This window comes from Ranitomeya imitator, chromosome 2, assembly GCF_032444005.1.
Source record: "Ranitomeya imitator isolate aRanImi1 chromosome 2, aRanImi1.pri, whole genome shotgun sequence".
NCBI lineage: Eukaryota > Metazoa > Chordata > Amphibia > Anura > Dendrobatidae > Ranitomeya > Ranitomeya imitator.
This window is the reverse complement of record NC_091283.1, coordinates 369,059,354-369,071,903: the sequence shown is the minus strand read 5'-3', so window position 1 is coordinate 369,071,903 and position 12,550 is coordinate 369,059,354. Positions and strand designations below refer to the sequence as shown.

General features: G+C 44.7%; 1 protein-coding gene across 1 annotated transcript in view; it reads left to right on the top strand.

Moving 5' to 3' along the window:
* The window catches only part of LOC138663931 (oocyte zinc finger protein XlCOF8.4-like), a 74,101-nt gene that overhangs the window by 48,627 nt on the left and 12,924 nt on the right, over nt 1–12,550 (top strand). The window contains exons 2-6 of the mRNA XM_069750303.1: nt 4,790–4,938; nt 5,068–5,241; nt 5,325–5,448; nt 5,528–5,625; nt 5,826–5,916. Coding sequence (XP_069606404.1) covers nt 4,861–4,938; nt 5,068–5,241; nt 5,325–5,448; nt 5,528–5,625; nt 5,826–5,916 — 565 coding nt within the window. The 5' untranslated portion in view covers nt 4,790–4,860. The remainder of the gene's footprint in view (nt 1–4,789; nt 4,939–5,067; nt 5,242–5,324; nt 5,449–5,527; nt 5,626–5,825; nt 5,917–12,550) is intronic.

Below are 12,550 nucleotides of genomic sequence, written 5' to 3'. Positions count from 1 at the left end.
CAGAAGTAGATGAAGTATGTTCCTGAGCATGTGTATTTGTGATATTTCACCCATAATCCCCATACAGATCAATAATTATACTCATATTCCTATCAGAAGTAGATTAAGTATGTTCCTGAGCATGTGTATTTGTGATATTTCACCCATAATCCCCATACAGATCAATAATTATACTCATATTCCTATCAGAAGTAGATGAAGTATGTTCCTGAGCATGTGTATTTGTGATATTTCACCCATAATCCCCATACAGATCAATAGTTATACCCATATTCCTATCAGAAGTAGATGAAATATGTTCCTGGGCATGTGTATTTGTGATATTTCACCCATAATCCCCATACAGAACAATAGATATACCCATATTCCTATCAGAAGTAGATGAAGTATGTTCCTGGGCATGTGTATTTGTGATATTTCACCCATAATCCCCATACAGAACAATAGATATACCCATATTCCTATCAGAAGTAGATGAAGTATGTTTCTGAGCATGTGTATTTGTGATATTTCACCCATAATCCCCATACAGATCAATAATTATACCCATATTCCTATCAGAAGTAGATGAAATATGTTCCTGGGCATGTGTATTTGTGATATTTCACCCATAATCCCCATACAGAACAATAATTATACCCATATTCCTATCAGAAGTAGATGAAGTATGTTCCTGAGCATGTGTATTTGTGATATTTCACCCATAATCCCCATACAGATCAATAGTTATACCCATATTCCTATCAGAAGTAGATGAAGTATGTTCCTGGGCATGTGTATTTGTGATATTTCACCCATAATCCCCATACAGATCAATAGATATACCCATATTCCTATCAGAAGTAGATGAAGTATGTTCCTGGGCATGTGTATTTGTGATATTTCACCCATAATCCCCATACAGATCAATAATTATACCCATATTCCTATCAGAAGTAGATGAAGTATGTTCCTGGGCATGTGTATTTGTGATATTTCACCCATAATCCCCATACAGAACAATAATTATACTCATATTCCTATCAGAAGTAGATGAAGTATGTTCCTGAGCATGTGTATTTGTGATATTTCACCCATAATCCCCATACAGATCAATAATTATACCCATATTCCTATCAGAAGTAGATGAAGTATGTTCCTGGGCATGTGTATTTGTGATATTTCACCCATAATCCCCATACAGATCAATAATTATACCCATATTCCTATCAGAAGTAGATGAAATATGTTCCTGGGCATGTGTATTTGTGATATTTCACCCATAATCCCCATACAGATCAATAGATATACCCATATTCCTATCAGAAGTAGATGAAGTATGTTCCTGGGCATGTGTATTTGTGATATTTCACCCATAATCCCCATACAGATCAATAGATATACCCATATTCCTATCAGAAGTAGATGAAGTATGTTTCTGAGCATGTGTATTTGTGATATTTCACCCATAATCCCCATACAGATCAATAGTTATACCCATATTCCTATCAGAAGTAGATGAAATATGTTCCTGGGCATGTGTATTTGTGATATTTCACCCATAATCCCCATACAGAACAATAATTATACCCATATTCCTATCAGAAATAGATGAAATATGTTCCTGGGCATGTGTATTTGTGATATTTCACCCATAATCCCCATACAGATCAATAATTATACCCATATTCCCTTCTTGCTATATTACAAGAAGTAATTTCCTGGGCTGCATTTGTAAAATGTGCTGCCATCTAGTGGTGGAGTCTAGTATTGCAGCCCATCATCCCATCATCCCATAATCCCAATATGCAGTTTAGTCCGTCCCCTCGGTGCGTCATCCTGTGTAATACGTGATACTTTATGGGGAGAGATCGATATTATTAATAATTGTTCTGCCTCCATCATCGTTTGTTAGTCTCTGTAATCTGGCTGGAAAATAAGCGTAGAATGACTTCTGTACAATATTACATTTACTTGACTTTTAATCGAAATTTTCGTTATCTTGAGAAAAAATAATATTTGCTGTAATGTCATTCTAGAAAATAATCTATAAATTCTATAAATTGTGTATATCCAGGATATAGACGTTAGTATTGTAAGTGCCTCACACAACATCCAGATCTCCAATTCACTTTCTTCTAGTACAGTTCTCACTTGCTGATTTTCTGCTCTTACATACGTGGTCATTGTAGGTGAAGAGGCCCTGATGGTTGTTGTCCTTTTAGGGTATGTGTCCACGTTCAAGATTGCAGGTAAAATCCAGACCATATCTGCACCTGAGGTCACTGGCAGGTCACCTGCGTTGTCCTTGCGTTGTTTCAGCAATGTAAGGACATGCTGTGTTCTTAAAAGCCGCGCCGCATGTGTGTTTCCGTGGGTATGCCGCTTGCGTCTTTTAATGCATAGTGGAGACGGGATTTCATGAAATCTCCTCCACTATGCTGTAACATCTGGATGCTGAGGCTCAACGCAGCGTAAAAAACGCAGCGTTTCCTGAACGTGGAAACATACCATAATTCATTTCTCATACATGTTGATAGTACCTCGGTGGCCAGTGATTAGCTGCAGCGTTCATGTGAGGGTGTGACATGATCTGTCCTTAATTATGGAGAAGCTGCTTTCAGAAAATGAAGTATTTCTCCTAGAAAACAATTGCACGTTTTGTTATATGCATGTTATTTCCCTTTGTGTGTAATGTAACAGCACAAAAAAAAAGAGAGAAAAGGCAAATCTTTGACATAATTTCACACAAAACACCCATAATAGGCTGGATAAAATGTTTCACACTCTCAACTTCCTATTTGGTTGCACACCGTTTGACATAAATAACTGCAATCAATCGCTTCCTATAACCATCAATAAGCTTCTTAGGCTAGGGTCACATTGCGTTATGTGACCGCGTTTAACGGACTACGTTACACCGCAGCATAACGCGGTGTAACGTAGTCCATTAACGCCGCCATTGCCTGTAATGGCGAACGCATCGCTAGCGCACGCCCACATTGGGCGTGCACTAGCGATGTGCCGTCATTTGAGTGACGGACCGCGAACGCTGCTCGCTAGCGCAGATCGGCTAACGCAATCCCTTTTGGGACATTGCGTTCCTCGCTAGTGGAGATCGATAATGCAATCCCTTTTGGGACATTGCGTTAGCGCAGTCCGTAGTGCTATGCGCTAAACAGACGGCCCTAACGCAATGTGACTCTAACCCCTCACATCTCAGGTGGAACTTTGGACCACTTTCAGATTTGAAGGCGCCTTCTCCCATCACCAATTTTACGATTTCTCCACAGGTGTTCAATGGGATTTCGATCCGGACTGGCCACATTAGAACTCTTCAACGCTTTCTTTCCATCCATTTCTGGGGGCTTCTTGAAGTATGTGGGGTATGGCCAGCACGGTAGCTCAGTGGTTAGGACTGCAAACTTGTAGTGCTGGGGTCCTGGGTTCAAATCCCACCAAGGACAACAGCTGCAAGGAGTTTTTGTTCTCCCGGGTTTGCATGGGTTTCCCCGGGTTCTCTGGTTTCTTCCCACACTCCAAAGACATACTGATAGGGAATATAGATTGTGAGTCCCATTGGGGACAGTGATGATAATGTGTGCAAACTCTGACGCGCTGCGGAATATGTTGGCGCTATATAAACAAAGAGATTATTATTATTATTGTCCTGCTGGAAGACCCATGATTTAGGATGCTAATCCAGCTTACTGGATACTATGTATGTATGTGGGTTCTACATTGCAACCCAACATCCTTTGGTAGTCTTCAGATTTCATGATGCCTTGCACACAGTCAAGGCACCCAGTGCCAGAGGCAGCAAAACAATCCCAAAACATTGTTGAACCTCCACCATATGTGACTGTAGGTACTGAGTAAACAGTAGAATGATGTGCTTTATAAAAAGCACTATTTTGGTCTCATTTGTCCACAAGACACTTTCCTAGAAGGATTTTGACTTACTCACGTATATTTTAGCAAACTGCAGTCTAACTTTTTTATGTCTCTGTCTCTGTGGTATCTTCCTAGGTCTCCTGCCATAGTGTTTCATTTCATTCAAATGACGATGGATAGTTTGCACTGACACTGATGCAACCGAGCTTGCAGGACAGCTTGAATTTCTTTGAAACTTGATTGTGGCGCGTTGAAACCTTTCATCAAATTTTCTCTGACTTCTACATCCAGGGACGTTAGCTACAATGCCATGGGTTGTAAACTTCTTAATTATGTTGCTTACTGTTGTCAAAGGGACATCAAAATCTCTAGAGATGGAACTTGTAACCTTGAGATATGTTGATATTTTTCCACAGTTTTGGTTCTCAAGTCCTCAGACAGTGCTCTTTTCCGCTTTCTGTTCTCAATGCTTAGTGTGACCCACACAGACATACAATGCAAAGATAAGTCAACTTCTCCCATTTTTTTCTGGGATCAGGTATGATTTTCATTTTTCCCACACCTGTTACTTTCCACAGGTGAGTTTGAACAAGCATCACATGCTTGAAACAAAGTTGTTTACCCACAATTTTGCAACAGTGCCAATAGTTTTGTCCTGCTCATTTTTGGAGTTTTGTGTGAAATTATGTCCAATTTGCCTTTTTCTCTGGTTTATTTTTTTGGTTTTCCAATACACACAAATAAAATAAGCATATGTATAACAAAATGTGTAATTGCAATAATTTTCTGGGAGAAATATGGTACTTCATTTTCTGGACTAATTTCAAGGGTGACTGTATCTTGTCATATGTTTTCACTTATTATCTTGAGAAATTTTTTTCTAATGATTTTACATTTTCTTTTCTTCTCATTCAAGTTCCTACAATATCGGATCCTCTCAGTGGAGATCTTCTATATAAGAGAATTTTCCTGATTGATCCATCAATAATGGATAGGGACAGAGACAAGATGGTGGAAAGGATATTACACCTTACCCTAGAGATCCTCTTCCATCTTACTGGAGAGGTGAGAGATTCTGATGACGTCACATTACATCATTCTTATCTATGGGAATAACAGAGGGACAGAACTGGAGAGGTGAGGACTCTGGAAATGTCTGTAGTGAGATTTATTAATGTGTCTCTCCATAATCAGGATTACATAGTAGTGAAAACCTCTGGTGAGTGCTGTCAGGACCCTGTGTCTGATGGATGGGACCGACCCCTGAGCCCAATCACGGGACCTCCACCTCACCCTCTGACACATGAGGACAATGACCAGAAGATCCTAGAACTCGCCTACAAGATGATTGAGCTGCTGACTGGAGAGGTGACACTGCTGGGAATGCTGGGACATTATACAGTAATGCTATGAAGGGATTGGAAGGATGACGGTATCCTTGTATGTGTCAGGTTCCTATAAGGTGTCAGGATGTCGCCATCTATTTCTCCATGGAGGAGTGGGAGTATTTAGAAGGACACAAAGATCTGTACAAGGACATCATGATGGAGGTTCCCCAGCCCCTCACATCACCAGGTAATAGGACTAAATACACATGGCCTATAATTATCTGTATGTAAAGAATGAATTCTGTCCCTGTATGTGTTTCCTCCAGTTCTATCCAGTAAGAGGACAACACCAGAGAGATGTCCCCGTCCTCTTCTACCACAGGACTGTAAACCAGAAAATCCCAATATTCCTCAGGATCATCAGGTAGATGGAGAGAAGGTGTCATGAGATCTCCTCTATGATGTGTGTAGATGGCTGTGAAGGTCTTGTGTTCAGTCTTGTTTTATCCACCAGTATTATATGTTTTATACTTGTGTAATGAGAACGGTGGAGATGGCAGGATTAGAGCTGATCATAGATGTGACTTCTCCATCTGTCTGTGACTTTTACAATATTTGTTTCAGGGTGAAGATCTGACCCATATTAATACTACAGAGACATATGTGAGGGGTGATGAGTGGTGTAAAGAGGAGATTCGTACATATGACTACCCAGGTGAGTAGTAACCACTAAATGCAGAGAAGTCACAGATTCAATTGTTTTGAGCTCTGTGGTCGTACAGGTTTTTTTTGGTTAAAGGGACACTGTCACCCCCTCCAGCCGTTATAAACTAAAAGAGCCACCTTGTGCAGCAGTAAAGCTGCATTCTACCAAGGTGGCTCTTTTAGTTTTTGTTGCTGTTATTCCCAAAATAAAGGTATTTATAATTTTGCCCAAATACCTTTCTTTAGACCTGGAGGCAGGTCTGAACCCCCCTCTTTGAAGCGCCCAACTGCCGTCAGTCATATCTTCTGGGGCGCTGGTCGCCGCCCCCTCAGCGCTGTTTTTCTCTGAAATCCGGCGCCTGCGCTGTTCTCTTCTGCCTGAGGCAGGCGCATTGAAGTGTGTTATGCATTATGCACACTGCGGTGCTGGGATTCAGTAGCTGGGTGGCCGCACTGCCCGCACAGGCGCAGTCTGCAACCCAGCAGGTGAGGTCAGACGGCCAATGTTCAATGCGCCTGCCCCAGGCAGAAGAGAACAGCGCAGGCGCTGGATTTCAGAGAAAAACAGCGCTGAGGGGGCGGCGACCAGCGCCCCAGAAGATATGACTGACGGCAGTTGGGCGCTTCAAAGAGGGGGGTTCAGACCTGCCTCCAGGTCTAAAGAAAGGTATTTGGGCAAAATTATAAATGCCTTTATTTTGGGAATAACCGCAACAAAAACTAAAAGAGCCACCTTGGTAGAATGCAGCTTTACTGCTGCACAAGGTGGCTCTTTTAGTTTAGAACTGCTGGAGGGGGTGACAGTGTCCCTTTAAGTTTTATCCCTTTTGCAAAAATACTGAAAAGTGTAAATGAAAATATTGTTCTAGACCAGGAATGGAGAACCTCTTTTCTGCCAAGGGCCATTTCGATATTCATACAATTACTTGTGAGCCGCACTAAATTTTCAGCTTGAAAATAATCCTGCTATATTGGGTCAAACAGTTAATTAACTCACCCATAATGTATTTGTCACGGGTATAATGCAACAGAGAGGGATGAGAAGATTGCGGCATTTGGTTACACGAACTCCTGCACTGATTAGAACTGCTTCACCATCCTAGTAAACAATGTAGAATTTGCTTGTTCTGTCATTGCAATGGTTAATCAGTCCAGTTGCTCTCCTGGAGCTCTCCTTAATGGATTGTCTCAGCTGTTCTGTGTAGTCCATTACCCTATGGGATATATGCTCACTATTGATAAGCGAGTGTACTCGTTGCTCGGGTGGTCTCCGAGTACTTGTAACTGCTCAGAGATTTAGTTTTTGTTGAGGCAGCTGCATGATTTACGGCTGCTAGCCAGCCTGAGTACATGTGGGGGTTGCCTGGTTGCTAGGGAATCCCCACATGTATTCAAGCTGTCTATCAGCTGTAAATCATGCAGCTGAGGCAACAAAAACGAAATCTACGAACACTTACAAATACTCGGAGACAGAGGCGTAGCTAGGGTTTTGGTTCAGGGGAGGCGCAGCTTCTGAGTGGACCCCTAACCAGATAACCTTGATTACAACTCGGTGACACATCCTAATTCTGGAGGAGAACCTCAGCAGATTACCGCGATGTTATTGAAAATAATCTCTATATTAAGACCAACACTGATATTACTGCCATATCGTCAGTGGTAAATACAGTCCTACAGAACATATAAGAGATCACAGCACAGTTACAGATAATGACTTACCACTGACGTAATTTCTGATGGAATCGTTCACTTTTCCCGTCTTTTCCATCTGGCCCAGACCGACATGACAACTTCTTCCAGCCAGGACTCATCTGCAGAGAATACAACAAAGACACATTTCACTTCTCATATTCCAGCCATCACCATCTATTCCCAACCTGCACAAACTCCTCATCCTGCTGATACCCCAATACTGAGCCACTGCTGCCGTATGTGTCCCTATTACTGCCCCTGATACCCCAATACTGAGCCGCTGCTGCCATATGTGTCCCTATTACTGCCGCTGATACCCCAATACTGAGCCACTGCTGCCGTATGTGTCCCTATTACTGCACCTGATACCCCAATACTGAGCCGCTGCTGTCGTATGTGTCCCTATTACTGCCCCTGATACCCCAATACTGAGCCGCTGCTGCCATATGTGTCCCTATTACTGCCGCTGATACCCCAATACTGAGCCACTGCTGCCGTATGTGTCCCTATTACTGCACCTGATACCCCAATACTGAACCGCTGCTGTCGTATGTGTCCCTATTACTGCCCCTGATACCCCAATACTGAGCCGCTGCTGCCATATGTGTCCCTATTACTGCCCCTGATACCCCAATACTAAGCCTCTGCTGCTGTATGTGTCCCTATTACTGCCCCTGATACCCCAATACTGAGCCGCTGCTGTCGTATGTGTCCCTATTACTGCATCTGCTGTGTGGTTCTCTGTGCCCTCTAAATTCTAAAGTAACCCTCTATAATATAGTAATGCCGGGTGCAAGTGCCTCAGAAAACAGCACCCACATTTTGCCCCTAGAAAGTAATATTGCCCTGTGTGCCCCTTTGATAGTCACAGTAACCCGAGTTCCCCTATAACAATAAGTGTCCACTTTACATTTAATAATGTCCAGAGTCTCCCCCTGTACAGCTCCCCTATACACAGCATGATATACTGACCCCTTAGTAGCCTCCAAACTGTTTAATGGCTCCAACACTGTATGATGGCCCCTTCACTGTAATCTCCACATTGTATGATGGCCCCCATAGATAAACTCCATATAGTATAATGTGCCAGATAGTCCTCAATATAATAAAAGGCAGCACCCCCATAAGCAGACCCTGTAGTATAAGGCAGTACCCCACCCCATAGGCAAATCCTGTATATAAGGCAGGACCCCCATAGGCAGATCCTGTATATAAGGCAGCACCCCCCATAGGCAGATCCTGTATATAAGGCAGCACCACCCCCCATAGGCAGATCCTGTATATAAGGCAGCACAACACCCCACCCCATAGGCAGATCCTGTATATAAGGTAGCACCCCCCATAGGCAGATCCTGTATATAAGGTAGCACCCCCCATAGGCAGATCCTGTATATAAGGCAGCACTCCCTCCCATAGGCAGATCCAGTATATAAGACAGCACCACCCCCCCCCATAGGCAGATCCAGTATATAAGACAGCACCCCCATAAAAAAATAAATACCTCTCTTTCTCCTTGTTCCAGCGGCACTCCCTCCTGACAGTGGGCGCCGGGCGATGACGTCATCGCGCCCGCTGTCAGACGATATGGGGGATGATGGGAGAAGGAGCGCAGCGTCATCACCGCGGTCAACTGTATCGGCTAGATACAGGTCACCATGCGATGACGGTGGGGGGCCCACTGCTGGCACCGGACCCCCCCCACCTGCTCAGGGGCTCCATAGCAGCAGAGCAGGGAGATCGATTCTCCCTGCTCTTCCGCAGCATGTAACTGTAGCAGCGCGTCGATACAGTTACAGTAGCATAGCTCTGGGTGGGCCCCCTTAGAGCACCGGGGCACCCGCACCCTCTGCCCCCCGGTAGCTATGCTACTGCTCGGAGACCACCCAAGCGTGCTCGGGAAAACCCGATCAACGAGTACACTCGCTCATCACTAATGCTCACCAATGGCACTTGGGAGTAGCCAGTGATAGTTTTTCCACTTCCTGGTTTGGAGCTGAAGAAGTTCAGTGTTTGGAGTGGGCGGTTGGAGAGTTTTTTTTTTTTTCAGGAGATTTCTGCTTTGAGTTGGATTGCACGTTTAACCTTATTTTCTCCCATTTGGTTTGTGCCTTCTATTCCTCCCGTTTTCCACTCTGTTGTTTAGTGAATATGATTGTAGTTTTCTTTTATCCCTGTCTGTTGGGTTTTTCCTCACATGTCCTTTGGTGGGGGAGGGAACAGATAAATGTTAAGGTAAGAGCAAAGCAAGGTACAAGACCCCGGCATCTCCACAATCTGGGGGTCAGGGATCAAATAGTTGTCCACAGTCCCTTGTGACTATGTGACATTATCACTAGCGGTACTTTTTTGGATCCATTATGGATTATGTGGCTACTATGGCAGCTACAACAACTCTGCCTGGTGAAAGCAGACTTGTGATCAGTTGCTTTGCGGCACCCATTAACTCCAGCCTTTGAGCCTGCAGCTCTTGGGCAACCCCTTGTGGAGCCCAAGATCGCTTATTCGGATAGGTTCACTTGAGTTTGTTGTTAGTTTGTGGTATTCAGGGAGGCATGCAAACTTTATTTTAAGTTACATCCTCACTCCTCGGGTACCTAGGAACAATGCGTGGAGATCGTAATATCTCTTTTCCAGGGTGACACTCACGCCTGGGCATTTTCTCTCGTCTGATTCCCAGTCTCTTCAGACTAAGGAATTATTTCAGGTTCTGGGTCTTGCCTATGATGACTCCAACCGTGTCTCTCTGGCTGAAGCTAAGCTACATCAGCTTCAGCAGGGAGACTGGCCAGCGGAGGAGTATTGCTCAGAGTTCCGTAGGTGGTCTATGGATACTAGGTGGAGTGACTCTGCGCTCGGTAGTCAGTTTTGGCAGGGGCTTTCTGAGAGGGTAAAGGATGCCTTTGCTCTGTATGAGACCATGCACTCGGTATCAATTGATTATGTACGAGAGGGCTTGCCCTCTCCTGTGTTTCTGGGACTACCTTTGCTGACGTCGCACAATCCTGTGGTGGACTGGCAGCTTTGGGAGGTAGTAACGTGGATCGAGAACTGTCAAAGACACTGGACACCTGTTTTAGCCAGGGTTGATACCCGGGTCCCTGCCGGAATACCTGTCTGATTTTTGATGATGTATTCTCGGAAGACAGGGGTGTCAAGAACTTTCTCCTCATTGTCAATATGATTGCGCCATTAATTTAATTTCTGAGGCCAAATTGCCTAAGAGCAGGTTATATAATGTTTCCTGGAGAAGAGGCAGGCAATAAAGGACTACATCACAGAAAATCTGGCTAAGGGCCATATCAGACCTTTCTCTTCTCCCGTTGCAGTAGGGTTTTTCTTTAAGGTTGTTTAGAATTTTTTATACTACTTAGATTTCTGTGAACCAAATCGGATCACGGTTCGGGATCCATATCTTGTTCCTCTGATTCGGGACCTCTTTAACCCCTTCCCGACCTTTGACGCACCGTATGCGTCATGAAAACCTGTACCATTCTGACCTGTGACGCAGCATATGCGTCATGGCCGGATTGGGCTCCTGCAGGCCGGGTGAAAGGGTTAACTGTAATTTCACCCGGCCTGCAGGGACAGGAGGAGTGGTACTTCAGCCCAGGGGGGGTGGCTTCACCCCCCCCCCCCCCCCCCCCCCGTGGGTACGATCGCTCTGATTGGCTAAAAAGTTGAAAGTGAAACTGCCAATCAGAGCGATTTGTAATATTTCACCTAAAAAACTGGTGAAATATTACAATACAGCCATGGCCGATGCTGCAATATCATCGGCCATGGCTGGAAACACTGATGTGCCCCCACCCCACCCCACCGATCTCCCCCCCAGCCCTCCGATCTGTGGTCCGCTCCCCTGCGTCCTGTGCTCCGCTCCCCCGTCCTCCTGTCCGCTCCCCCCGTGCTCCAATCCCACCCCCCGTGCTCCAATCCAACCCCCCTGCACTCCGATCCACCCCCCATGCTCCGATCCACCCCCCCGTGCTCCCCCCCACGCCATCATACTTACCGAGCCTCTCGGGGTCCGTCCGTCTTCTCCATGGGCGTCGCCATCTTCCAAAATGCCGGCCGGCAGATTCGTTCCAATGTGAATTTTGATCACTGTGATAGGTTTTATCACAGTGATCAAAATAAAAAAAACAGTAAATGACCCCCCCCCCCTTTGTCACCCCCTTAGGTAGGGACAATAATAAAATAAAGAATTTTTTTTTTTTTCCACTAAGGTTGGAGTTAGAACTACGGTTAGGGTTAGGGTAAGGGTACGGTATGTGCACACGCATTCTGGTCCTCTGCGGATTTTTCCGCAGCGGATTTCATAAATCCGCAGTGCTAAACCGCTGTGGATTTATCGTGGATTTACCGCGGTTTTTCTGCGCATTTCACTGCGGTTTTACAACTGCGATTTTCTATTGGAGCAGTTGTAAAACCGCTGCGGAATCCGCAGAAAGAAGTGACATGCTGCGGAATGTAAACTGCTGCGTTTCCGTGCAGTTTTTCTGCAGCATGTGTACAGCGATTTTTGTTTAGGTTTACATTGAACTGTAAACTCATGGGAAACTGCTGCGGATCCGCAGCGTTTTCCGCAGCGTGTGCACATACCTTTAGAATTGGGCTATGTGCACACGGTGCGGATTTGGCTGCAGATCCCCAGCAGTGTTCCATCAGGTTTACAGTACCATGTAAACATATGGAAAACCAAATCCGCTGTGCCCATGGTGCGGAAAATACCACGCGGAAACGCTGCGTTGTATTTTCCGCAGCATGTCAATTCTTTGTTCGGATTCCGCAGCGTTTTACACCTGTTCCTCAATAGGAATCCGCAGGTGAAATCCACACAAAAAAGACTGGCAATCCACGGTAAATCCGCAGGTAAAACGCAGTGCCTTTTACCAGCGGATTTTTCAAAAATGGTGCTGAAAAATCTCACACGAATCTGCAACGTGGGCACATAG